This window comes from Phacochoerus africanus, chromosome 11 (assembly GCF_016906955.1).
Source record: "Phacochoerus africanus isolate WHEZ1 chromosome 11, ROS_Pafr_v1, whole genome shotgun sequence".
Taxonomy (NCBI): Eukaryota; Metazoa; Chordata; class Mammalia; order Artiodactyla; family Suidae; genus Phacochoerus; species Phacochoerus africanus.
Window position 1 is genome coordinate 45,038,460 of NC_062554.1, and position 27,609 is coordinate 45,066,068.

Consider the following 27,609-nt stretch of genomic DNA (forward strand, 5'->3'; position numbering starts at 1 on the left):
AGCCACGTCTGTGACCTATACCACAACTCATGGCAACACTGGATCCTTAACCCACTGAGCGAGGCCAGGGATCAAACCTTCCTCCTCAAGGATGCTAATCAGATTCATTAACCACTGAGCCACGACGAGAGCTCCAAACATATGTGTATTAATTTATGTGTAGATCAGGTTTACCTCTGCTCCCCCCATTAGCCAATATCTGAAGGACAACCAACCTTTAGAAAAAGAGTATTGCTAAAGTTCTCGGCGTGGTTTGTGGTAAAGAAGTCAACTAGTATCCATGAGGATGCGGGCCTGCTCCATGGCCTCACTCAGCAGGTTAAGGATCCAGTATTACCATGAGCTGTGGTGTAGGTCAAAGACATGACTCGGATCTGGAGTGGCTGTGGCTATGGCTGTGGCAGCAGCTACAGCTCTGCTTCAACCCCTAGCCTGGGAACTTCCATATGCCTCAGGTGCAGCCCTAAAAAGCAAAAAAAAAACAAAAAGGAAAAAAAAAAAGAAAATATTACTAACATCAAGAGATTTGAATCAATATTTCAAATTATCCTGATAATTTTGAATAGTTTTAATTAGCTTCCATCCATAATGATTAGATTATTAGAGTTGTGGGGGGATTTTGTTTGGTGGGTTTTTTTGTTTTGTCTTGGGGTTTTTTGAGCTTTTTTTTAGGGCCATGCCTATGGCATGTGGAAGTTCCCAGGCTAGGGATTGAATCAGAGCTGCAGCCGCTGGCCTACGCCACAATCACAGCAATGCCAGATACAAGCCACATCCGCAACCTACACCACAACTTATGGCAACGCTGGATCCTTAACCCACTGAGCGAGGCCAAGAATCAAACTTGTATCCTCTTGAATACTAGTCAGGTTCATAACCCGCTGAGCCACAATAGGAACTTCAGGTTTTGGTGGTGGGGTGGGGGGAGTTGGCCCTGCCCATGGTGTATGGAAGGTCCCAGGCCAGGGATCAAACCCACACCAGAGCAGCAACCCAAGCCACTGCAGTGATAACACAAGATCCTTAACCCACTATGCCACAAGGAAACTCCTGAACCACTTCTCCTCTCAACAGCAGCAGCTAGGGAACTCCTCTAGATTGTTAGAGTTTTAACTCAAGACAAAAGATATCAAGGCCCCCCCTCGAAGGGTGGGGAGCAACGGCCTTGCCCTTTCCTCACTATCTGCCTGTGCCTGGACCTACCGGCCTTCTCCCCAACTCCCAGTGTCATTTCAGGAAATTGCTGAGCACTTGGTCCATTGTGAGAGGGCAAGTGTATAGTTAAAACTAAGTGAGTTCACCCATAAATCCACTTCGTGAACATGAGTAAGCATGTCACGATATGCTAAAAAGGAGCATAGATGGAAGGACCCCTCTGCCCATTGTCATGGAACTCCCCATCCCCCACTTCCCTCAGACACCCCCCCCCCCGACCCCCCGCTCAGACACACACAACATGCCTGATGTAGGGGCTAAATGCAGGCGCTAGGGTCCCACAAAGCAAATATTAGAAAAGCTCAAATGTTTTCTCGGTGTTTAGTTGAAAAATACACATAAATAGAAGTTTCAATCATTTTGTCTCCTATCCCAATGGATCCTCTTGCATAACCCCTGGGTTTAAGACCCCTAGTTTTGGGAACTTCCATTCTGTGCGTAGGCCTGTATCCAAATTCCTCATTTTGTGGACAGGTTTTGCAAAAGATGTCCTGTGAGTTTCTCATCTTCGAGGCCATGTATTATGTATCTTCCCAGCCCAGCCCCAGGCTGGCGGAGAGAAGACGCTCAGGAACTATTTACAGAATTAATAGCACGCTCCCCAAGCGCACAGCCTCCCCTCTGCACTGTGAATGCTCGCCTTCCCTTCGGCCCCCGCTCTCCCACCCCACCGAGTCCTGTTCATCCCCATAAGCTCAGCTCAGATGTTACCTCCTCTAGGGCAGCTGCCCACCTCCAGCTCTGTTTGCTCTTTCAGCGCGCCCTCCCCGCCTTCCCCATTTGAGAACCAGGAGGGCAGGGAAGGTGTCCAATTCACCTGCGTGCCCCGTGCCTGGCACACAACAGACACTCAGTAAATGGCTGATGAATGAGAGACTCCCACAGAGCCAAGGGTGAGATCAAGGGACAATCTGGACCAGAGACTTTCGGGTTCAAGAACTTCAGTTTTAGGTAATCAGCATGCAGAGGCTGAAGGCCAAGGGACACTGTGTGAGGGACATCCAGGACCCGGTCTGCATGTTGAACCTCAGAGGGGCTGCTCACTGAAGGCCTTTCAGGTAGGAAATGAATCTACTCAAAGAGGCAGGCAACCCCAGGGTGTGGGACTGAGCTTCCACCAACTGGTGGCACTGTGTCTGCGTCTGCCAACCCCACTGAAGCAGAGCAGCTTCCCGGAGCCAAGCAACCTTTCCCAAGCATCGCTCTGCAGCCAAAAGCACTGAGTCAAGCCAGAAGCACCAGCATCATCAATAAGTGATCATCTTTGGGACTCGGCAAGGCCCGGACGCGGACGATCTAAAAGCATCCCATCTTCCAACAGGGTCAGCCCAAGGAACGCAGTTGTTAATGGCCCACCATCAACTCCATCACCCACAAAGAAACCTCAGAGTCCTCCCCAATCGCCCCCGCAACTGGTGCCTCGGAGTCTGCGTCAGCAATGTCTCTCAATCCCGGCAGCCCAGCATCTGCACCAATCTTGCGCTTTGGGTCCGCCCGCCAAGCTGTGTGCTGTTGGGTCAGTTACTGCTGTTCCCTCAGCCATAAAATAAGAACATTGAGACTGAGTTCGCAAGGTTCTTAGGGCAAAATCACTTCTCTTACACACAGCGCAGAGCATGGGACACAACACAGAGTAAAATGTTAATAAAGAATATCTCTTCTTTTCTTCCTCTTCTCCATCCCCGTGGACCACACCTTAACGCGGGCTTTCTCCATCTTTCCCTGAACTGTTGCAACTGCCTCTTACCTGTTCTCCCTACGCCTCCCCTACACGGCTGCCAAGAAGTATCTTCCTCTGAGGCAAGAGTTATACTTTAAACTTACTCAAGCAACTTTTAAGTACCTTGTGTGCCAGGCACTGCGCTGGTGCTGCATATATAAAAATAAATGCGCTCTCTCCCAGGGAGCCCAGCACAGGGGCCCAAAATACTTGTGACTGTTTTAGCTAGAAGGTCCCTAAGCAGGGACTTGAACTGATCTGATGTTCTTTCGAATACGCCTCTCCTCTCCATCACCCCTCCCCTGCCTTCCTTCCAGCCCTCCCCCACCCACCTTCAGCACAAGGACAAGTAGCAGGAAGTCTCAACATAAAGAGACTGTCCAGGCACAGAGACAGAAAGAATAAACAGGCAAAGATGATGATTCAAACAGCTGCAAGAACGTGGCTCGGTAGCTCTGGTGGAGGAAACATTTTTGTTTTGTTTTGTTTTGTTTGAGGGGGAAGAGGACAGAGGGTCATTTCCCACTCAATATTTCCCTTTATGTGGCAACCTGAGCAAAATCATATCCTCAAGCAGTATTGGTCCAGTCTGTGCTTGAAGGCCAAGGGCAAGCTCCAGCATAAGCTCTCAGCCCCAGCCTGAGACCTCCAGCCCCAGGCAGATGGACTCAGGGATTCTTGGGGGGGCCTGTTGCCAAGGGGTGATGGCCACATCGCCACCTACCTCCGCTCCCAGACACTATCACATCCACAAACGCAGACAGGCACACTCTTCGTGTAGCTGAGACGGTAGAAGCTACACAGAATAAAAGCCAGGGAGTTTCCGTCGGGGCACAGTGGTTAACGAATCTGACTAGGAACCATGAGGTTGCGGGTTCGATCCCTGCCCTTGCTCAGTGGGTTGACAATCCGCCATTGCCATGAGCTGTGGTGTAGGTCACAGACGCAGCTCAGATCCCACGCTGCTGTGGCTCTGGCGTAGGCTGGCAGCTACAGCTCCAATTAGACCCCTAGCCTGGAAACCTCTCATATGCTGTGGGAGCGGCCCAAGAAATAGCAAAAAAAAAAAAAAAAAAAAGAAAGAAAAAGAAAAAAAAAGAAAAGCCAGACCCAAATAGGATTAGACAGGTGAATTTGCAACAATAAATCTAATCCGGGTCAAGGATCAAAACCCTTGTTATAACCCTTGTTAAACAGGGCAGGAGCTGCCAGGATTTAGCTGCTCTGTGTGTATAACCACTCAGGAGGGGAAAGGACACAGCAAGCCTAAAGGAAACAGGAAGAATAAAGCACAACTCCTGCGGTGGGCCCTGTATCACAGCAACAGAGCACCACAAACGAGGCAGCAAAAACAACAGAAACTACTGTCTCACAGTTCTAGAGGCCACAAGTCTGAGATCAGGGTGTTGCTGGGGGCACGGGGGGGGGGGGGGGCATGCCTCCTCTAAAGCCTCTAGGGACGCATCCTTCCTTGCCTCTTCCAGCTTCTGGTGGTCCCAGGTGATCCCTGGCCTGGGGCAGCACCCTGTGAATCTCTTGCCTCTGTCTTCACCTGGCCGTCTTCCCTGTGTCTGCACATCCTCCTCCCTCTGCGTGTGCTTGTCTGTGTGTCTCTTCTCACTGCTCATACTGTACTAAGCGTCCATTCTACTCCAGCATGACCCAACCTTAACTCATTACCTCTACGACTGACCCTCTTTCCAAAAACAATCTCACTCTGAGGATCTGGGTGGAATGAATTCTTGAAGGGTTACTGACTTGGGTCCTTGGACCCTTTCATCAATAGAAATTCAGAAGAGGCCACATGACACATTCAGGCAAGGTTTAGCAGGATTTCTGCTGCAGCAGGAGGGAGCAAAAACAAGTAACAGGTGCCCTTGCTCCCTCCCTGAGGGGTGGTAAGCTGGTCCCTTAAATGGGGGAGGGGAGGGAGGAACCAGCCCGGTGGATCAGGCAGAGGGGTGGCTTAGGTGGTTTTCCCCACCCCCTTGGTAGCCATGCATGCAGGGGTCGTGTGCAGTGCCCTGCTTTTGTCCCTGGAACCTCAACAAAGGCAGTTGGGCTTTGGCCTTTTTGTATCTAATTGTTCATACATTGACCAGCTGCACATATGAGCTGTTATTTTCAGTCCCTTATGGTTTCTTTGTATTCTACTGTTGGAGGAGACATTTATCCAGGCGCAAGCACTCAGGTAAAGGGCCCCAGGTCCCAGTCTGTCTCAGGGGCACACCATTCCACCCAGTACAGGCATCTCCAATCCAGCAGGTGGATATACTACCAAATGCCAATAAAAATTAGAATAGGAGTTCCTGTTGTGGCGCAGTAGAAAGGAATCCGACTAGGAACCGTGAGGTTGTGGGTTCGATCCCTGGCCTCGTTCGGTGGGTTAAGGATCCGGCATTGCCGTGAGCTGTGGTGTAGGTGACAGACGCAGCTCGGATCTGGCATTCCTGTGGCTGTGATGTAGGCCAGCAGCTGTAGCTCCAATTCAACCCCTAGCCTGGGAACCTCCATATGCAGAGTGTGCAACCAAAAAAAAGAAAAAAAAAACAATTTAGAATAAAAGACCATGTGAAGGGGCTTGGGCTGGGACATTGTAGCAGCTGTGTCCCTTAGCAGCTGGGACAAGCTGCTCGACTTCTCTGAGCCTCAGTTCTCTGGTCAATGGCACAGGGTCATTTTGAAGGTCACGTGAGAAAAGATGCTTTGTTGCCATAAAGCCCTGTGCACAGATATATATAATGTTTTTTCATCAATCCCTGTACCTTCTCCCTCAACAATGCCTGAGAGGACACTGGCACTCACTGCCTTTTTTCTGGATCCACTGCCTCTGGCATAACAGCACCCCCACCCCCCACCCCCGCCCCCGGGGCCGTTAGCCTGTCTCACTGGCTTCCTGAATGAACTGGGCTGTCCTGATCTCATCAGCAAGCATTTGCCAAGGTACCTCCACAGAAAGTCGAAGTGGGCTCACTTTATGATTCAGGACTTGAGGAAGCCTCCTTTAATAGCTGGGCCAGAGTGAATTGTTGTGTTGTCTTAAGCCCCTGACCAGCTCGCCCTCTCCTCTGGTCCAGGCTCCTCCTTGCACCCAGCAATGAGCTTTTGCGCCTCTTTGGAGATCTGTTTGCAATTCCATCACTGGAGAGGTGCAAAAGCAGAGTATGGGGAAAGGAGAAACGTGGGCGCTGGACCTTCCCAGCAAGGTAGGGAGATGCAGGATGAGCCAAGCACATGACAAAGCAAAGTCAGACTGCACCTGCAGCATGGTGCAGCCCTTCCCAGAGCGGTGCGTGGATGACATCAGGGTCTCCGAAATTCTCACAGATCCCACCTCTGCAGGGAACGGGTCCCCTACACTGAGAGGGCCCTGCACTGCAGGCAGAGCCCTCACACAAGCCTTCTCCCCGCCCATCCTCACAAGCAGTTATTTTAACCCCACAGGTAAGTGAGGCCAGGCAGTAAGGGTCCTGCCCTCACCCCCACGACTGGCAAAAGATGGGGCTGGAAGAAAACACCAGCATCGTGTATGAAGCAGTAAATAAAACCAATGGCGTGTGGAGACAACAGGCACACGGTGATCAAAACATACATTCTGGGGGTTCCTGTCGTGGCTCAGTGGTTAACAAATCTGACTAGGCACCATGAGGTTGCAGGTTCGATCCCTGGCCTCGCTCAGTGGGTTAAGGATCCGGCGTTGCTGTGAGCTGTGGTGCAGGTAGCAGACTTGGCTCAGATCCTGCATTGCTGTGGCTGTGGCTGTGGCGTAGGCCAGCAGCTGTAGCTCCAAGTCAACCCCTAGCCTGGGAATTTCCATATGGCACAGATTCGGCCCTAAAAAGCAAAAAAAATTACACTGGCAAAGTAGAAACTGCCTCCTGGGACCCAGGCAGTCTGGCTCAGAACTTCGGCGAGAAAGCTCCCAGACTGTTGCCAGCACGTGCCCACGGGCAGCACCCGACTCCACTCTATTTCCTAGAAGAAGCTGAAACAAAGGTGTCTGTCACTGAAACTGATCTCACACGACTTGGGCTCAGAGGACCCCTCTTCCTTCTGCCAGCTGGAAGGAATCTCGAGGATGCCTGGATGTCAAGCTCCAGTCTCTGAACTCAGCTCCGACCAGAAATAACAGCCTCCCCACTCCCGAGCGTGGGGAGAGACCTAGAACAGCATTTCTCAGACTCAAAGGTGCATCTGAATCACCCAGGGACTTTATAATGCAGATTCTGACAAGGTTGATCGATCTAGAGGGCCTGTTACCTTCAGAAGCTCCTGCTTTCGCAGGGGGTTGCAGCATGTGGGCAGGCTGAATGCTCCAGGGCAGGAGTTTTTTATTTTCCCCAACCACGTGTCTAACACCACAGGAGTGCCTGTCATGGCACAGAAAACATTTAGGATGGATGGGTGGATGGACAGATGGACGGACGATGGACAGATGGGTGGATGGATGGAGACTGATATTAAGATCAAATGTACAATCAGAAAGAACTGGCAACTGACATACTGTGCTATATATAAATTACATATCTAGGTAAAAACGTCCTTGAGGGAGAAGGAAGGAAGGAAGGAGGGAAGGAAGGAAAGAATGGAGGAAGAAAAGAAGGGAGGGATGAAGGGGAGAGAGGGAGGGGAGAGGGATGGAGGAAGGGAGGGAGGGGGAGAAAAGAGAGGACAGTGGACTATGAAGAACTCTCCAAAACCCCAAAGAGTTTTCTTTTTACCTCTACTGGAACATCTTTTTAACTCCGTATGATTTATGGATGTGTCATATCCCCTCCAGTAGACTATGAGGGGCGTGTGCACGGCTGTCTTTTATCTCCTAATCCCCAGTGCCTGGCTCTAGCAGGAGCTCCATAAATACACATTTTGTGAAATGAATAGGGATAAGAGCGCCATTCACAAAATCGCAATCGCTTTTAGGTGCCAGACACAGATATCTCATTTAATCCTCATCACAGCGTTATGAGGTCAGTCCTATTATCCCCGCTTTACAGACGAGGAATGTGAAGCTTAGGAGGATTACATAAAATGCCCACAGTCATACAGTCAGTGGTTGGGATTAGGACTCCAGGCTACTGGAACCCATGCTCTTGACCAAGGGAGAGCCAGGTTTTGTGAGACCTGAAGCTGGTACTTTTTTTTTTTTTTTTAAGGACCATACTCATGGCATATGGAGGTTCCTAGGTCAGGGGTCAAATCAGAGCTACAGCTGCCAGCCACAGCCACAGCCACAGCCACACGGGATCTGAGCCATGTCTGTGACCTACACCACAGCTCACGGCAACGCCGGATGCTTAACCCACTGAGGAGGCCAGGGATCGAACCCGTGTCCTCATGGATGCTAGGTGGGTTCTTAACCCTCTGAGCCACGATTGGAACTCCTAAAGCTAATATGTTTTGAAGGACTCTCTCTAAGAAAAAACGTATCCCCAAAACCTGCGGCAAAATTTATGAAACAGTATGACCAGGTGAACACATCACTGGGCCCCTTCCCAGCCTTGGGCTCAGCAGCTCAGGCTGCATTAGCTTTGGGGCAAAACTGCCTCTGATCTTGACCCACAGGCTGGACACAAGAGCAAAAGGAAGGAGGGAGAGGAGAAAATGTTGGAGAAGGAGAGGAAGAGACAAAAGGGGAGCCAAAGGAAAGAGAGGAGGGAGAAAAAAGAGGGGAATCTAAAGAGATGGTTGGGGAGTTCCCAGGTGCACAGCAGGTAAAGGATCTGGCACTGTCACTGCCGTGGCTCAAGTCTGATCCCTGGCCCAGGAACTTCCGCATGCCATGGGAACGGCCAAAAATAAATTAAAAAAGAGACGGCTGGAGAAGAGGAAGAGTGGTCAGAGGCAGGACAGGAAGGGGCTGAGGGGGAGCCAAGGCTGCCTCTGGATGAACGGGGCGGAGGGAGGTCACCAGCCGGCTGTTCCCACCTGCACCTGGGAGGGAGGCCTCTGGTCTCTCCAGGCATCTCTGCCTCCACCTGCACACTGGGCAGCCTCCTCCCCCGATAACACCACCAGCCCTGCCTCGTCCTGCCCACATGTCCCCTTCCCAGGCCTCTGCTCAGGCTCGCAGATCCACCTGGGAGCTGGGCCCAGAGCTGGAGCCAGGAAGGCTGAGTAATCATGCCCCCAGCAAGCCACACCCAGGAGTCTTCTTGCCCAGGCAGCTACCTCTTTCCTGGTTCATCACCTGAGCACCTGGCGAGGAGACACAAACCCAGGGCCCGATACTTAGCCTGGCACAGAGAGGCAGCAGGGAAAACCTGGCCCAGGATGGCCTGTGGCCTCCCACTGCCCAACTGCCAAGTCCTCCTGAAACGGAGCCTGCCTGCCTGGATCTTCATAGCCTGCCCCCCACAGCCTGCCCCCCCCCAAGTCACCTGGCAGAGAGCACAAGCACTTGACTTTGCCCCCAACTTGTGGTTCTAAAGGCCACCACCCTAGAGTGAGGAAGGGCTGTAGCCACGTTGACACAAGAGGCCCTCCAGACCTGCTCAGCTCTCTGCTACCCAGAGACAAGTCCAAGGCCCCACGTCTTGGAGCAGCCAAGATTAGGCCAAGAGGCAGGTAAACCCAGCCAACATAGCTCCTTCCGCTCAGAGGCCACTGTCTTCCAGGCACCCTACCTCCCCAGGCCATTTCCCGGGGCTTTCTGACCCTTGTGATACATTCAGGCCGGAACCGGGCTCAAGCCCCACCTCTGCCAAATACCCACTTGATTTGGGGGCCAGTCACTTCCTCTCCACGAGCCACGATTTCTTCTACTCTCAAATGGAAACAAAATATTCCTCAGGAGTTGCAGTGAGGATTAAAGAAGGAGGCCATCCATGGAAGGATCAAAACACATGTCAAACTGGGCTGATCTCTGGGGAGGGTCAAGGCTGAGAAATAGAAGATCTGGATTTGTTCAGATATGGATACTAATTTCCAGGACGATCTCGGGTACTTGGACTTTAGTTTCCTGACCCACAGAGGGGATGGGAGAAGACAGTTGCCCAAATCCCTTCCAGCCCTGTGGGTCCGTGGTTCCAAGGTCTCGCCTTGCACACCCGCCGGCCAAGGGGCAGCTTCAGCCCGGAGGATGAGGCAGGATGGGAACCACAAGGGACCCTGCGAGGACGCAAGACCTATGTCCCAGCCACAGCACCAAGGGTAACATTCAAAATATTAACACTGGTGAGGCAGGGCACGGAACGCTCAGAAAGGATGCTCCTGGACCCTGAGTGGGAGAGATTTACTCCAAGGTCCAGAGAAAGGAGAAGAAACCCTTTCTCCGTGGGCTCTCCAATTCTGTTGCTCCACTCAGGGCCCCAATCCAAGTCCAATGAGCAGTACATTCTCTCATCCCACTCTCCAAACTCCTCCACCTCCCACAACCCCAAACAAAAAGCCCACACAGTGAGTAAGAAGTCACTCAATTGGAAGCGAGATTGAAAGGGAGTGATGAGGGGAGGTGGCTTCTGACATCACCCACAGCCAACACCCGGTTGGGTGGAAGTCATTCAGGCGGGAAGGATTTTGCGACATCTAGGTGTGTCACCTGCTCTGAGGCCAAAGGGCCTGTGAATGACTCCAGGTGTTGTTCCAGCCCCTGAGATGGGTGTCAGGTTACAAGACGCATAATCATTCCAGTTTGGCAACTTCACCTGTGGGGCTGTTTTAATCGACCTGCCCCACAGTCCCCAAATCACTCCTGGAAGACAGACAGCAGTGGGACACGGCCAGCTCCCCAGGGGGAGAGAGATGCTGGACGCAAGGGACCGAGGCCCACCCTCCACTTAAGCCTCCTCCGACCAGTACAAGCTGGGCATCGCTGACCTGCACGCCAGCCAGGGCCCCATCCTGGGGCCCTGCTCCCGACTTGGGCTGCCGACCTCAGCTCCAGGCTATAGAAAATTCAGGAAGATCACAGAGCTGGCATGGTGAGTGTGGGACCCTCTGCTCCGAAGAGGGGGGGAAGGGAGGGTCTCCCCATAGAGGAACCTTCAGGCAGCCTGAGAGGACATCAGCTGAGAATTTTGCAACACCATCCAGGTTAAAAAGGAGGTCACATCTGACTCGCGCCCATACTCCAGACCCTCATAGATGTCGGTAGCCACCTGCCCTCCTTGCCAACAGCCCTCGCACCAGCACCACGGTTGCTGAGAGGCAGGGGCCAGGGCTACACTGCCTGCTCTCCCCACCTAAATCCTGCTACTGTCTTGCCCAGTGTTTCCTGGTCTGTTGGCTGGAGACTGGCACCATTTTTCCAAGGGCAAGAGGCTATTTTGACACAAGGTGGCCCTCTGCTACTTCTCTTAGGAAACTGACTCCTTTTCTTAAAAAAAAAAAAAAAAGAGAGAGAGAGAGAAAGAAAAGGAGTTCCTGTTGTGGCTCAGTAGGTTAAGAACCAGACATAGTGTCCATGAGGACACAGGTGTGATCCCTGCCTCATTCAGTGGGCTAAGGATCCGGCATTGCTGTGAGCCGTGGTATAGGTTGCAGACCCAGCTCGGATCCCGAGTTGCTGTGGGCTGTGGTGTAGACAGGCTGTCGCTGTAGCTCTCTTTCTACCTCTAGCCTGGAAACTTCTGTATGCTGAGGGTACAGCCCTAAAAAGAAAAAAAAAAAAAAAGGAAAAAAATTAAACCATGGCGAGCTGCCTCAGAGCCATCCAGGGGGTCATGGAGAGCACGTCTCTCCTTTGGGCTCTGCCTCCCCTCCGCCTCTGATACCCAAAGCTTCTCCACTGTCTTGGGACAAAGAGAAGCAACCCCATCTCTCGGACAGGACCGCTGAGGACAGGGAGGGGAGAAGAGGAGAGCTGGGCCTGAGGCGGAACCCAGGGAATCCTCCTTCCCCAGTTGCTGGCCAAGATGCAGCAGGTGCCCAAAAATCAACATGAAAACAAAAGAGGAGGGAAGGAAGGGGAGGAGGGGTGGAGGGGACATTCTGTCCAGCGGGGAGATGGGTGACTACTGGGGCCCCTCTGGGGATGGTCTCCTGATTCCCACGTACTTTCTGTGACACTTGCCTGAACTGTCTGGCAAACCTCTAGCTCCAGGGCTGGAGTCAGAGAGGGGAAGGGGCTGGCCTGCTTTCCTCTGCAATTCAGCCAGGACAGAGGCATCAGCCTCCCAGGTCCCATCCCAGTGCCCTGGAAGCACAAAGAAGCTCCATCCCGCCAGGGCCCTCAGGAAAGAAGAGGGAGCAGTGCCAGCCTGCCTGCCTGTCAGTGGCTTCTTGATGGCACTTAGAACAACACAGCAGCAGGTAGTTTCTAGGGCCAATCGCTAGAGCATTCTCTGTACAATCAAAAGGTCACATGGCCAATTCCCTTGTTAGCTTATTTGTCTTGAGACTTTACTCTTTCTGAGACTCACTGTCTCCCTCTATAAAATAGAAACACCCACCCCACCCCCTTTGCACACACACACAGGGTTGGTGGGAAGATCGAATGGGGGAGTGATATCCGTGAATAGCCTCTATGAACCAGGGAACCCTGGAGCTCCCACTGTGGCTCAGTGGTAACAAACAAGACTAGTATCCATGAGGATGCAGGTTTGATCCCTGGGTTTGCTCAGTGGGTTAAGGATCTGGCATTGCCATGAGCTGCGGTGCAGATGCGGCTCGGATATGACATTGCTGTGGCTACAGCTCTGATTTGTCCCCTAGCCTGGGAACTTCCATATGCCACGAATGTGGCCTTAAAAAAAACAAACAAACAAAAAGTACTAATCCAGGGAGCCCAGTACAGCTCTGTCAGGATTTGTGACTAAAGGAGAATCTGCCCCAGGGAGGCAGGGGCGGGAGGCGGCCAGCAATGACCCTCCACTGGCCAGGGAAGGAGCCGGGCACTGCTGGATGTGCGAGAGAGGGCAGGTAGGCACGCTGGGGAGGAGGAGCCAGGCAGCAACACGGACACAGTCTAGGCTGGGACCCAAGGAACTTCTGGCCCCGGAGCTAACACTTAAGCCACCCGTGCCTGACAACCCTGTTATTTCTAAAGAGGCCCAGACAACTACAGCTCCCAGTCCCGGGAGAGATGGGACAGCCCTCCCCTCCCCTTCCCCTCCTTGTCCCCTCCCACAACTGCGGGCCACTCTCTGGACAAAGAGTCCAGCACCGTGGCTCTTTCTTAATAATGGTTCTCCTTTGACTCTATTCCACGGGTGTGCCTGGGAGGGCTCCGGGCAGCATCTGAGCCCAGTCTCCCCTCCAGGGGAATGTGTCCTTTGATATCTGATACCTAGAGCTGAGCCCTGGAGGGAAGCTGGGGACCCTGGGACTGGCCAGCCTTGCCTTAACTCCTCACTGCTCAGAAGGCCCAGCACCACCAGAGTAGAGTGTTCAATGCCTGAGGTCTGCCCAACCCTCAGGCTGTCCTGGAGGAAGAAGGTCCTCCCTGCCCTCGCCTCCTTGACCTGCCAGCTGGTGCAGACCAAAGGGCCCCCTGGTCTTGGCCAGGGCTTGGGAATATGGCAGGTCAGCAGGCCAGCCTGCTGGCCGCGGGGGTCCAGAGGCATGGGCAGGGTCCACCTCTGACAGAGGCCAAGTCCAGGAGTCCACTCAGCCCTGGTGGCACCTTCCTGGGTTCACAGAGAAAAGAGCTGAGCAGTCGAAAGACCCAAGAGTACAAGACAGGCAAAGAAGGGCTAGGCCCCCTCCTGTGCTCTGGGCCCCCTCAGAACTCACTGTGACCCCCAGACTAGCTTCATTCTTCCAATCACCATTCAATCTGCCCCTCCTACTGGAAGGGGGCACAAGAGGGTACAATGCCTAGGTTCCGTCCTGGAGGAGCTCAACATCCAGAGGCAGGACATCTTCTTAAGCAAAGAAGCCTAAGGGGTTGTAAAGAATCCAACACCAGAGCCAAGAGAAGGCAGTAAATTCCCTGTGGGGTGGCTGGGGAGTTATACCAGCAGAGAAAGTACTTGCGCTAGACCTTGAAGGATGAGCAGCCTTCCTCAGGCAGAGAAGGTGGGAAGAGCTTCCTAGGCAGAGGAAAGTGTGTGTGAACAGCAAGAAATAGTGAGAGTGGGGAATGAGGGAAGGGGGCTGTGGCTGGAGCAACGGGCACAGAGGGTACAGCTGAGGCCTGAGCCACGTGGGGCTGTCATACAGGCTCTACATGGAGCCTGGGTTCAAGGTCCTCACCCTGCTAGGGAGCTCAGGGGGGCCAGGCCTGGTACAGCTCGCCATACCCCTGAGGCAGAGCTGCAGGGGTCCAGCTCCTTTTATTCATTCACCCCAAGAAACGGGCAGCACGCCTCCTCTGTGTCCACACTAGATGTGCCAGGGTGAGAAAGCAGATGGGGGGCCTGGCACGTGGAGCTCAGAGACTAGAGGAAGTGGAGGGCAGGAGGGGTAGATGGTTATCAAACACACAAACCCATGTTTCACTAACAACTGAGTTACGGGGCTGTGATGAAACACGGAGGGGACTGTGAGAGCCGGACCAGGGTGTAGCCTTGGTGGAGGTCAGCGGAGGCTGAGGACTGCACAGGAGCTGGGATGCAGGGAGAAGGGCCAGGATGCAGGTGGAGGACCGTATGTGAGAAGGCAGACGTGCATCCCCCAGGCCCTCTTCCAGGGCTCTTCCCCTGCCCTTGGGGTAGAGGTCTGTGCCTCCTGCTTTGGAGAAGTGGCTTAGGAACCAGGCCCCGTCCATGCCCTCAAGTGTTCCCTCACCCTCTCCACCTTCCCTCCCCACAGCCAGGAACCCAGCGGTTGTCTGTAACAAACGCCCTTCTCCCCCCAGCCTGTCCCCTTGACAAAGACTCTCAGGAGCTGAATGTGGGGACGTGAGGAGAGAGGCTAGTCCAGGGCAGAGGGGGGAACACAGCAGAAAGAGATCAAAAGTGGCTCAGGGACTCTGCACAGACTTTCCAAAACCCTGGAACCAACCCAGGACGGCCAGAGACAAATGGTCTCAGGCCTGAAACTCCCTCAGCGGGCCTCTCAGATATGCAGGCAGCTCTCCTCCCATCAGGCTGTTTTCTTGCTCAGATGAAAACATTTGCCTCTATGAAACACCTCAAATGCCCAAGCCATGATTTCTCAAGACAATGATTCCCTAAAACCGAAAATGCGTTCATCTGCCACATTCCCTTATAAATCTGTTGCTACCAGACTATGAGCTTCTTAAGGAAGGTCTGAGTCGCTGTGTTTTTAGCCCCAAACCTACAGCACAGGGCCTGGCAGAGAGCAGGTACTTGATGCATGTTTGTGAATAAAGGACAAATAAATTGACCAAAGACTGAAACCCCTAGAATGAGTGCCTCTGATTTATCTCACCGAAAACAAGATTAGCCAAGTCCGATTGGAAAAGATGCCAGATGCTGCCGGAAGTGTTACCCAGCAGGATTCATCCCAGATGGGGCCGGGGTGAGGGAGGGGCCCTCCTGAGTCCAACCAGAAACCCCCACGATGGGGAGGAGAGAGAATCTGAGCAAAGCCAATGTGGCAATCCCCCTGCAATTGTGCTCAGCTCCACCTCGCAGCCTGCAGCCCTGACTGTTGCAATTGCAGCCGAGAAATTTGTCAACAAGCCTCAAAACCGCAAGACGTCGCCCCTTCCTCTCCCGCCCAGAGCAGCTGCCAGCTTCCTGGCATAATCCACAAGCAACCGGAAACTCTCACAGGGCCACGGGTGAAAGAACACTGGAGGAAGAGGCTGAGAGACTCAGATGGCACCTGTCCAGGGGCGGCAGCAGTGTCTTCTGTCACGAAATGTTGTGCACATCCATCTGGCCGGGCTCTGCCTGCTGGCGTGCCTGAGCTCACAAATGCTTTCAGCATTTCCTGCAGTCTCAGTTTCTTCCTTGAGAATGTGCATTCATTCATTCGGCGCGTTTTCCTGAGCATACACCACATGCTCCGCGCTGGCAAGACATAGCAGATCAGAGAACACCCCAAGCTGAGGTTTTGGGTATACTCCATGGATGGAAGAGAGGCAGGGGAAACTACTTCCCCCACCCCGGGCAGAGCAGGGCGCTCATCATCCACAGATGTGACAGAAAGGGAGTGACGAAGCTGAGGTCACCTTGCCCACCTTCATCCTTTTCCCACCCACCCTGCCACTGGGGACTTGACGCATGATCACACCTCTGATCCACAGAGAAGAGGGTCCTGCCAGGCAGTCGGGAGGACCTACCTGGTGAGCAGGAACCACTGGCACCCTAAAAAGAATAATACCAGCAGTCACCTCTCATCTCTACCCAAACACAGAAAGGGCAGCATTTTGTGGCTTGCAAAGCACATTCACAGCCAGAATCTCCCCGAGTCTTAGCTCCTGCCTGCCTCCCACCCCCTGAGCAACCTCTGGGGGCTCCGCCAAATGCCCCAGGAGGCTGCAGAGCGCTGAGCTGGCCTTGCTTTTGTCTACTGTGGAAATTTCCTTCACTGCCCAGCTTCTACTCAAAGACCTTCTGCTGCTTCAAACGACTTCCCCTTTGCCAAGAGAAAGCCATCTTTCTGGAACCTCCCCGTTCATCTTCAGCATCCTCTTTGCCTCTACCTTGAGGTGGCCTTACACATTTTAAAGGACCATGTCTGTGCCACCCTGAGTCTTGACGTCTCTGGCCTGCATCCTCCACCCTTTGTTCATAGAGAGATCATACAGGTGACATGACACCATTTCAGGTGCCCTCAATGCCCTGCTCACTCTCCACCAGGGCACCCTAGTCCTCCAGTTCTGCTGAAGTCAGAACCCTTGCCCTAATGAAACCACTAAAATAGCTACCCTTTGCTCAGCTCCTATTACACACATGTCAGGCCTCTACTAGGCTCTTCCTCCTTAATAATTAATGATTTTTTAGTATCTATTATGTCAAGCACTTGCTAGGTTCTACATAAATATTGTTATTAATTATTAATAAAAATAAGACCATATATATTCCTATGGGCACATAAGCCTTTGCCTCCTTGTTCATTGCTGAAACTTCAGCCCCAGAACAATGCCTTACTAAATGGATAAAGCAGTATTATTACTGCTGTTGTTGTTATTAATATTTATTGCATTCGTACTATATACTAGGCAATGTGCTATATGCTATGCATATTTTGGTCTTAAGAGGAAAACTTTTTTTTTTCTTTTTTTGGCCATCCGGAGGCATGAGGAGTTCCCAGGCCAGGGATCAGATCTGAGCCCTAGTTGCAACCTAAGCGGCCGCTTCGGCAATGTGGGATCCTTAACCCACTGTGCCAGGCCAGGAATTGAATTTATGACCCAGCACTCCCAAGATGCTGCCAATCCCATTGCACCGCATCGGGAACTCCAAAGGAAGACTTATTGACTCACCCTCTCTGTCTGTCTTTCTCCCATACACACACACACAAACACGCACAACTGAAACTCCCAGGGGTTAAATAACTTGCCTGAAGTCTGTGCTCCTATAAAACACAACCTCCCCTAGCAAATGGCAGCCCAGCAAGAAGAAACTTCACTGAGCGCTCCCACAGTTATGTGAGTGGGCGGGAAAGGGGGAAAGGCACTTCAGGTTATGCAACTGCAAAGTAACAGGGGCAGAGCAGTCAGGGCAGCAGCACCGAAGCACTATTTATAGGATCACGCTTTCAGAGTTCACCGGCAGAGATCCGGGAATCACTACAGACTTTGGCCAGGAGATGGCAGCTCTTCGTTGCAGCAGCCAAACCGGCCCACTGGAGGCTGGTTCTCTGGCAGCATCTAGAACAAGGGAGAAGGCTCAGTCCTGCCCTGTGCAGAGCCGACACGCAGACCCTCCTCCAGTGCTGTGGGGAGTCCTGCTCACAAGCCTCCAGGGCATTGGAGCCAAGGGAAAAAGACTCCTCTGTAAGTCAAAGCACTGAGCCCCGTGCATCTTCTCAGTTCATCCTCACCGACAACCCTGTGAAACTGATCACATTCTCCCGTTTCACAGGTAAGGAAACTGAGACTCAGGCAAACGAACTTGCCCAGGACCAGGTTCAGTCCAGAGCTGACTCAGAGCTCAGGAAGTTACAGAACCAGGGACAGCTCCCCCCTCCCCCATGACTAAAGTGATTGCGCCCCCCTCAGACTGCAAACACCAACCACAGAGAACCATGAGCAAGTCTACGATGATGATGAGAGGACCAGATGGGCTTAAAAGGTGCATCATAACTAGCAGGTGACAACCATCTCAGTCTGATCACACCTGAGTTCCAAAGGAGGCAACTGGGCCCAGGAGATGTTAAATGATTCACCTAAGGTGAACAGTAGCTCAAAAAATAGCACAGCAGGTAAACAGGAGGGGCAGTCTTTATCACACCAAAGTCCCCCTTCCCTCCCTGCCATTTCTCTCCCTGTTAAGGTTTAAAAGGACAATTCAGAACAAGCAAAAGAGAATGTGGTTTTTCAAAGGCAATATAAACTTTACAAGGTTCTTTTATAAACCTCGGCCAGCATCCGGCTGTTCTATAGTTCAGGTCAATTGCAAGATTTAGGGAGTCCTGCCAAGCTTTAAGATCCATTAGCCCTTCCCAAAGGCAAAGCCCTAAGGGTCCCTCCCAGTCCGAGTGGCCTGACTCCGGAGGGCTCTCATGTCCCCTTTGGCATCACAGCCAGGCTCTTCTCAGGAAACTCATAGCTTCATCTCCCGATCCCCCAGCCCTCACTTCATGTCCCCTCTCCAAACCTTACCTGTCATGGCTGAGGCACCCCAGAGGCAGGGTACCCTTTCCGGCTTGGCAAAGGCATCAAAGTGCAGGTGGCGAAGACACAGCTGCTTGCCGTTAGGCTGGGGGTGGGATGCAGGTTCAGGGGTCAGAGAACAGGACACCTGAGCCAGCCAATGGTCAAGGCCACTCTGTGAGCTGACTCTGAGCAGCTTCTGGGTCCCCTGGCTCACGCAAAGAACTTTCCCTTCCCCTTCCCCTGGGATCCCCCCACCCCAGCACTGTGTCATCACCCTTAGCAACTTAGCTGCCACCTGCCAGAGCCACAGAGGACCTGTATATCCCATCGCCTGGCAACAGCAGCATCCCTGCTGTAGGTGTTCCCCGAGAGACCGAGGGAAGCCGGGGCTTTAGACCCCATGGGAGCCTAAAGCTGCCACAAATCAGATCAGTGCCAGAAAGCCCGTTCCTCTAGGCCCCTGCTTTTCTCCCTTCTTCTACACCCCAAATCACCCCAGTTCTGCCCCTACCGCCTTCTTTCCAAGACAAGGAAATGCAGAGTCGGCTTTATGGAAAGGAGGAGAGAAATAATGTCCAGGGGCAATCTGCTTGGCAAGGAAAGCAGACAGAGGAACTGGCCAGGCTTTTTGTTCCTTTGGCCTCTGTGAACTGTTGTCTCTTCTTTGCCTCATCATTAGCCTGGTGGTGCCCGTTTCGGTGTGTTGTGAGTAACACTCTAATCTGCTTCACCATCTCTGAGTTCCCAATTACCCAAAGGGACCTCGAGGTTCAGAGAGGTTGAGGAGCAGGCCTAAGGCCGCCCAGCAAATCCAAAGAAGGGCAAGACGAGAACTCATACTCCTCCCTGGCTGGGTCTCTGTGGCTTCTCTACAGTACACTTAATCCTCACCCCAAAACAGGAGCTGCCTTGTGTTTGGGTTCATCATCTCTGAGAGCGTCATCTGTGATTTGGAGCTGAGCTAAACCTAACCAGGAGTTTCTCCAGGATCAAAAACAACAGGGGCTAATTGGGAAATAAAGGAAGGAGAGAAGCAGGTGAGAAAGGTGCCACGCCAATGGAGGAGAGGAAAGGAGAGAACTAATATCAATAAAGCCCCTACTGGGCACCAGGCCCTGCAATAGGCCCTTTCCTCAATACAATCTGGGAGGAAGTTCTCCTTACCCCAGTTCATGGATGAGTTAGCAGAGTCAGGAACCAGGGGAGATGGGTGTGCTTTCAGCCTGAGACATGCTGGGCGTCATCTCTGCCGTTGATTGCTTGCTAATTATATGCAACTAGACTTCCTTACAAGGGAGTAAAGAATCAGAAGGACCCAGCACCAGCTGATGACTCCCGGAGAGGTTCCTGAAATGGTGGGGAAATTAAAATAATGGTCCACCGAGTCCAAAACTTGTCCTCAAGGGCTGGATTTGTTACTTGCTCTGAGGCCATGGCGACCACTGCATCTACAGGAGTCTTGGTTTTTCTCTTCTGTGAAACGGGGATCATTTCTCAGAGTTGTTGTGAGGGTATTTAATCCTTACAGCACTTATGAAAGAGCTACAACAATACCCAACTGCAGAATTAATTGTCTGGGTCTTGGATTAATGTTTTCTGCCTCCAGTGACCAACTGAGAAGCAGAGAAGGAAGATTCTCTGAGCAAATCAGGTGATGGGCGGGTATTTTTCAGTCATCTAATTTCCACCCACCCCTGTCTCCTCCAGCTTGGGCCCTTCTGGGTATTCCTGTCCTCCCATTGCACTCCAGACAGCAGGGGCCTCCTTCCCATAGGATCCTGGGGTCAGACACTGGTTGGGCTGGACCCGTGAGTCAGGGCTCTGCAACAGCCTGGATCAGCAGAGCAACCAGGCCTGACCCAGCCAATGCCCCCAAACGAAAGGGGAAGGACCAGTGCCTTGGCATGGGCTGGGCCGGGCCTGGGGCTGTGGCAGTTGCAATTGCAGCATTCGAACAGGGGATAAACAGAGACGCCTCCAGCAAAGCAGAAGGAAGCACAGCTGGTCTTTGGTGGACTCTCAGCCCCTTCCCTCTATCAATTCCAGGGCAAGACACTTCCTGTCTGGCCGGTTTTCTCATCGGAAAACAGTGACGTTGCCTGGGATGGTCTCCAGAGCCCTTGGCATCCTGTGATCATGCAGGGACTCACTATAGTGTGGGGGGCGGGCTGGATCCCGAGGACTTACCTGGTTCCCACATCTCTCAGCCCCCCTTGCCTCCTTTCTCCAGCTCAGGATTGATTCTGGACTGAAAGGCAAGGCAGCTGCCCTGAGTCTTCATCGCCATCCTTCTCAGGAAAGTCATTGACATGGATGTTCCTTAGCCGCCACTCAACTAAAACGCACCCACCTCCCTGCCCATTATCCCCGATACCCCTGACCTTCAGAAGCTCCCCTTCCTAGCAGTTTAGCAACCCATCACCTCTGATCTCTTCGTGCTGGAGATGTTTGCCAGAGAGGCTTCAAGAAAAGCCACAGAGTGAGCCACTAAATGGAAGAACTTGGGCAGCATAAGAGTCAGAGCAGAACCGGCCAGCCTGCCTTTTTATCTTCTTTTTGACCCTCAGGTACACGGCCCTGGGTAAATCATAATCTTTGATGCATGGCACTGTTCACTGTTGGTCCATGCAGGGCTCCCTGCAACTCACCACCTAGTTCCATGGTTTCAGCAATGAAATAAGCCTCCAGGAGTTCCCACTGTGGCCAAGTGGGTTAAGGATCCAGGGTTGTCACTGCAGCGGCTCAGTGCTGCTGATGTGGCATGGGTTCAATCCCTGGCCTGGGAACTTTCACATGCCATGGGGTGCAGCCAAAAAACAACCAACCAACCAAAACAATGTAATAAGCCTCCAGAGAGCCACCACCCAAAACAAAAGCTAGGATTTAACAATAACCTACATCTAACCGGGGGAGCCCCCTGCTGGGGGAGGTTGGCAAGTCTCTTTTGTTTACTAGTTTAACAAATCTTGATTGCACATCTTTGATAGACCAGAGACAGTGCTAGAATCATCCTGAACCCCATGCTCATCATTTCCTTATTCTTTATGAAAAAGATTCTGTGCCATATGAAAACTTTTGGGACTTAATTTTTCCTTTAATTTGAAATTGCTTATGCTATTCATATTACTTCATGGCACCACAGTTCATGTGTTTTGAGTGTAGCATAACATTCCGTCATGTGTCTATACCACAGTCAGTCAGCCTGAGACTGAGCCTGTGATATTTTCCTCAATGCTTTCATTCAATAAATTTTGATTAAATACCTGCTATTATAGGAGATACCAGGAATGCAGTAATGACCAAGATAATCACAGCCTCTGTAATTTTAGCTTTCAGGGGTTTTTTCCTCTTTCTCTTTTGTTTTGAAAAGCTATGGATTTTTCTCTCTATAATTAACCACTATGCAGTTGATAGCGATTGAAAAACGTATTAGCCAAGGAGTTCCCATCCCGGCTCAGCAGTAACGAACATGACTAGTATCCATGAGGACTGGGGTTCAATCCCTGGCCTTGCTGAGTGGGTTAAGGATCTAGCATTGCTGTGAGCTGTAGTGTAGGTCACAGACACTGCTCAGATCCTCTGTTGCTGTGGCTGTGGTGTAGGCGGGCAGCTGTAGCTCTGATTAGACCCCCAGCCTGGGAATTTCCATATGCCATGGGTGAGGCCCTAAAAAGACCGGGAAAAAAAAAAAGGAAGAAAGAAACAAGGGTACTAAGGTCACTTTAGTTCAGAGATGAGGAATTCAAGAAAATAGACCAAAGCCTCTTTTGTTTCCTCTCTCGGCTTCTAGCACAATTCCACAGGCATCAAAGACATACAGTCAATATTTGTTGAAATAGTAAACCAAAGAAACTTGCCCTGTCTCCTTTAACCAATGCAGGCATGTGTGTGCAGGCAGACTCCATGAAAAGGAATGATTTGATGGGGGAAGGGCCACCGAATGGATGTCCCTGATACCCCTCCTGCAGCCTTCAGCATCATCCCAGCAGATACCCTCTCACCTGCTCACTAAAAACCCAAGAGCATCCAGTTTGTTGGCAAGGCCTATTGCCTTTATCATCCACGCACAGGTGGAATCTTTGCACCAGCCGTCATTTCTCCCTCCCTGCTGTAGCCACGCTGAGCTCCATTCTGTTTCTCCAACGCCATCCTGACTCCTGCCTGCCTGGCTGCTTCCTGTCACTCAAGTCTCAGGCCAGAGGCCCTCCCTAACCTGACCCCTTCCTAGACCTTCCACTCTACGAATCCAGCCAGGCACTGTCTCCTGTTATCCTGTTATCCTGTTACTCTCTGCCTAGCCCCCATCACTCTCTGGGTTTATCTGTTGACCGTCCGTCTTCCTCTATTCTCCCCCACAACCCCCACCTCCCCTACCCCAGGGATACAAGATTCGTGAGGCCATGGTGTCACCTAATTTCTTTGGCTCTTCTCCCAGCCTGCTATTTCTCATTTGTCTTTGAATCCACAGCTCCTAGAACAGTTCCTGGTACAAGGCATACACTCCACAAATATTTGCTTAATACTTAGACCTAGGGGATGCTACCCACTCTGCTTATTAGACAAGTTATCAATTCTTTTCACTTTTGAATTCGAGTTCGGCAAAAGGACTGTGTAAACTGCTATGTGCCAACTGTAGCTACCGCAATGGGAACCTGCAAGTAGTTCCCCATCCGGGCCCTGGGAATGGTGGAGGAGAGGCGGCCAGGGAGGAACTACAGTGCAGAGCCAGGTTCAGTTTAGTTTATCAGTCCTTTACTGAGCCTCTACTAGGTACGAGGTGGATGCAAAGCACTGAGGACACAAAAACAATAAGAAATAGACAAGTTCCCATCCTGGCGCAGCAGAAACGAATCCAACTAGGAACCGTGAGGTTGCGGGTTCGATCCCTGGCCTCGCTCAGTGGATTAAGGATACAATGTTGCCGAGAGCTGTGGTGTAGGTCATAGACGCAGCTCGGATCTGGTGTGGCTGTGGCTGTGGCATAGGCCGGCAGCTATAGCTCCAATTAGACCCCTAGCCTGGGAACCTCTACAGGCCGCAGGTGCAGCCCTAAAAAGACAAAGGACCAAAAAAAAAAAAAAAAAACACCTAAAAAGAAGAAGAAATAGAGACCACTGAGCACTTAGTGTCGTCAGGCCTTTTAATGGAGATAAATAGAGAGGCTTATTGTGGTTTAAATTTATACTGGCCTGATGAATGATGAAATCAGGTATCTTCTGGCACTTATTGGCCATGGAAGCATCCCCTTTTGCAAAGTGTCCATTCAAATTTTTACAGAACTACAACACCACCTATAAAAGTTGACAAATGATTGCCAAAAACACCCCATGGATCAGAATCATCTTAAGAAACTCAGTGATACCCACAACAGCCCAGCTGCCAGTCATTCCTACAATTGCTAACTAGTTACTACAGCTAGTAACCCTGTTGTGCCAGGTCGTTGAGATGCATAACTGAATTTTCTATTTTGAACCAATTATTTAGACATCATAGAGTCCCACCCCACCCCCAGCTTAGACTCAGCAGGGAGAGGGGAAGGCAGATAAGAGCCCTGCCCTGAGCTCCTAGCCCCAGCCTCAGAGGCTCCCTCACTCCACTCACTGTTTTTCTTTCAATTACAGGATCCCGCCAGTGATCAACCCCTGAACAGCCTTGGTAAGCTCAGGTCCGGCTTTCCTCTATTTACCTCAGCCCAGTCTGAGTTTCAATCAGTTACTTACTCCTGGGGGTGAGGAGTAGGTACTAAACTCCTCACCCCCACCCCCAAGTGCTAAATGCTATGGGTGCTAGAAGAGCATAGGTCCTACTGTGAAGCACAGGAAACTATATTCAGTACCCTGTCATAGACCATAACAGAAAAGACTATGAAAAAGAATATATATATATACACATATGTGTGTGTGTATAAAACTGAATCACTTTGCTATATACCAGAAACTAATACAACATTGTAAATCACTATGTTTCAATTAAAAATAATAATAAAAAATAAGTAGGAAGTTCCCTTGTGGCACAGTGGGTTAAGGACCTGGCATTCCCCCAGCTGTGACACAGGTCACAACTGTGGCACGGTTTTGATCCCTGGCCTGGGAACTTTCACATGCCATGCGTGCATGCGTGCAGCCAAAAAAAAAAAAAAAAATCGTAAGTGGGGAAAAAAGTAGGAACCTTAAAAAGTACCTTAAAAATGCTATGAGATACATTTATCCATCATTCAACACATATTTATTGAGCAGTGTGTGTAAGCTCCGGGTTCGCTCTAGAAGTGGAAGGCAGGGTCTCTGGGGAAACAGGACCATCAAACCTAAAACCCCAAAAGCAGTGATTCTCTAATCCATTTATCGAGTTATCCATTCTCTCATTCACTCAACAATACTGTGAGTGCCTGTCATGGGCCAGGCCCTGGGCTGGACACGGGGCTGCAGCAGTAAGTACAACAGCCCAAGCCCCTGCCCTCGTGGAGTTTCCCGCACTGACCAGGCTGCCAAGGAACGAGCTGGACAAAGGCGTTTTCACTGGTAGCATAGAAAATGGCAGTGTTTGCCGGATTTACACGAGAAACGGAAGTTAACAACGTATTCCCAAATGCAGGGTGTCTTCCCTTCGAACATTTTCTTAAGCCATTGATAACCAACACCTGATAGCCTGGCTCCGCAAAACGAGTGAGCAAAGAACAATTCATGTGACAGGTTGATAAGGAAACCACCGACCCCACTTACGTTGACAGCTTATTCATTTCAGGGTCACAAGTTAATTAGGATCACAAACAATATAATGTCCAGCAGGTAAAACGATGCCTAGTTTATACTTTGGAATTGAATATGTCACTCTTCCGTGGTGTCCCCAAAGAATACCAGACATACAAGTGCTCTACCTCCTGAGTAAACCTGGGACCTGCCAAACGGGAAAACAATTAAGGCCTCTCCGGAGGGAGGGGTCAGTGCCACGTGATCAGGAAAAACAGGGGGGTCAGGCACGCTTTGACCAAGCCCCCCACCTCCCCCCGGGAGAACTGCCACAAAGCAGAAGGAAGTGAGGAGGGTCTCAGTGGTGGAGGGAAGAGCAAGAGCAAAGATTCCCAGGTTAAGAATGATCACAGGTCGAGCAAGGCCCGGGGAGTGAACCTGCCCGCGTGCAACTGAGGCTGGCGGGCACCAGCGATGGCAAGTCCATTTGGCTAGGAGAGGGAGGCCCCATCACACTGGCTTTGAAAGCCTAGGAAAGAGTGTGGTCCAGATACGGACCATGGGGCGCCCTTGAGGATTCTGGAGCGAGAACGTGATGGGATGAAAGCAGCGTGTTGGAAAGCTCTGTCTGGCAGGACAGGCTGGAGGAAGGACCAGGGGCGGGCAGGGAGCCCACGCAGAGCTCAGCAGGCTGTTAACTTTCCGTGGGAAACAACAAACCAGGAAAACCTTTCCCTTCATGGTGAACGCTCTCCCTGAGAACCTCTGGGGCGCAGAGACATTGGGTCCTGGACGGGGGAACTTCATCCAGGGACTCCCGATAAGTCATTCGCTTCTGAGAAAACAAGCCAACCTTGTACACTGCCCCCAAAGCAGGTGCTCGGTGAACAAATCGAGCATGAACGAATGAACAGAATGTCTCCCTGTCCACAGCCCCAGCCAAGAGGACAGCTCTGAACACTCACGGCTGACACTTTAAAAACAGCAGACACCGACGTTATTAACCTACGCTGTCGCCAAGTCCTGATAAGAGCAGGCAACCCAAGCCCACATCCCCAGAGCCTGAGCTCCGTGTGGGAGGTTTTGGCTGTCCCTTTTGAGGAAATAGACTGTCCCCAGCTTCCCATCAACAGACCCAATGAGATCAGCACTTACCGCGCACCAGGCTCCAGCAAGGTCTCATTCTCTGCTTTTGAAGTGCTGAGAAAAGATGTAGAGATGGACACACAACCAGCCTTCACTCCCGGCAGAATAAAATGAGGCCTGTAAGAAAGATAGAAGGGGTGTGCTGAAGAGAACAAGCAAAGAATAATTCATTTATTCTTTCAACCCATGTTTATTGAGAGCCTACTGCAGTACGGACCAGGCACTGTTCTAGGCACCAGGGACTCAGCAGTGAGCTTAAGGCAGATAAAAAAATCCCCACATTCATGGAGACTTCATCTCAGGTAGGGATGGGAAGGGATAGGTGATATGCAAAATTCGTAAAATATGGAGTACATTAGAGGTGACCTATGCTCTACAAGAAATGAAACAGGGAAGGGGGATAGAAAATGCTGGAAGACAGAGTTCCCCTTGCGGCTCAGCAGTAACGAACCCGACTAGTATCCATGAGGATGTGGGTTGGACCCCTGGCCTCACTCAGTGGGTTAAGGATCCGGCATTGCCGTGAGCCGCTATGTAGGTCACAGACCCGACTCAGATCTGGCATTGCTGTGGCTCTAGCGGAGGCGGGCAGCTGCAGCTCCAATTCAGCCCCTAGCCTGGGAACCTCCATATGCCTCAGGTGTGGCCCTAACAAGCCAAAAAAAAAAAAAAAAAAAAAGAAAGAGAGAAGAAAAAGAAAATGTTGGAAAACTGCCTTTTAAGTAGGGTGGTCAAGGAAGGCCTCAGTAAGGAAGTGCCATTTGAAGAACAATGTGATGCAGGTCAGGGAGCAAGCCGGGGTGCAGGTGAGGGGAAGGGAGCTGGCCTACTGGTCTCCAGGGATATTCAGGGTCATTATAATTCCTGCCTTGGTTCTCCGTGGAGAAGTCCCCGTGGCACCTTGCCAGCTTATTGCCTTCAAGGAGAGGGGACCCCAAAGCACTGACCTCTGATACTTTATGAGAATTTAACTTTCCAAAGCCTTGCCGTGTTCCATCTCCTTGGATAGCCACGTGAAACAGACAGCAGAGCTATTATTACCTCGGGTTTAGACATAGGCCCCTCCCGGTCTCCCTGGCCCCAGGCCCTTTCATTCCAGTCCCTTGCCACCCTGATGAGGGCGTCATGGTCCTCAACAGTAATGTGATTGTGTCTATCTGCTGCTCAAAAGCTTCCCATGGCTCACTGGCTGTAGGATAAAATCCAACCCCTGAGGAGTTCCTGCTGTG

At 51.5% G+C, this 27,609-nt stretch overlaps 2 protein-coding genes across 9 annotated transcripts in view; one reads left to right on the top strand and one right to left on the bottom strand.

Annotated features, from left to right (window-relative positions):
* Nucleotides 1-26,495, bottom strand: part of SMIM35 (small integral membrane protein 35) — an 81,961-nt gene extending 55,466 nt beyond the window's left edge. For 3 of the 4 annotated variants that reach the window (XM_047753391.1, XM_047753394.1, XM_047753393.1), the window contains exon 1: nucleotides 26,390-26,495. In XM_047753391.1, the coding sequence (XP_047609347.1) occupies nucleotides 26,390-26,417 (28 nt within the window). In that variant the 5' untranslated portion in view covers nucleotides 26,418-26,495. Of the gene's footprint in view, nucleotides 1-18,554; nucleotides 19,084-26,389 lie in introns of those variants that run through there. The other variant, XM_047753392.1, reaches the window with a different exon arrangement.
* TMPRSS4 (transmembrane serine protease 4) overlaps nucleotides 10,504-27,609 on the top strand; it is a 34,205-nt gene continuing 17,099 nt past the window's right edge. For 2 of the 5 annotated variants that reach the window (XM_047753389.1, XM_047753388.1), the window contains exons 1-2: nucleotides 10,504-10,854; nucleotides 24,170-24,203. In XM_047753389.1, coding sequence (XP_047609345.1) covers nucleotides 10,852-10,854; nucleotides 24,170-24,203 — 37 coding nt within the window. In that variant the 5' untranslated portion in view covers nucleotides 10,504-10,851. The remainder of the gene's footprint in view (nucleotides 10,855-24,169; nucleotides 24,204-27,609) is intronic. The other 3 variants (XM_047753385.1, XM_047753387.1, XM_047753386.1) reach the window with 3 other exon arrangements.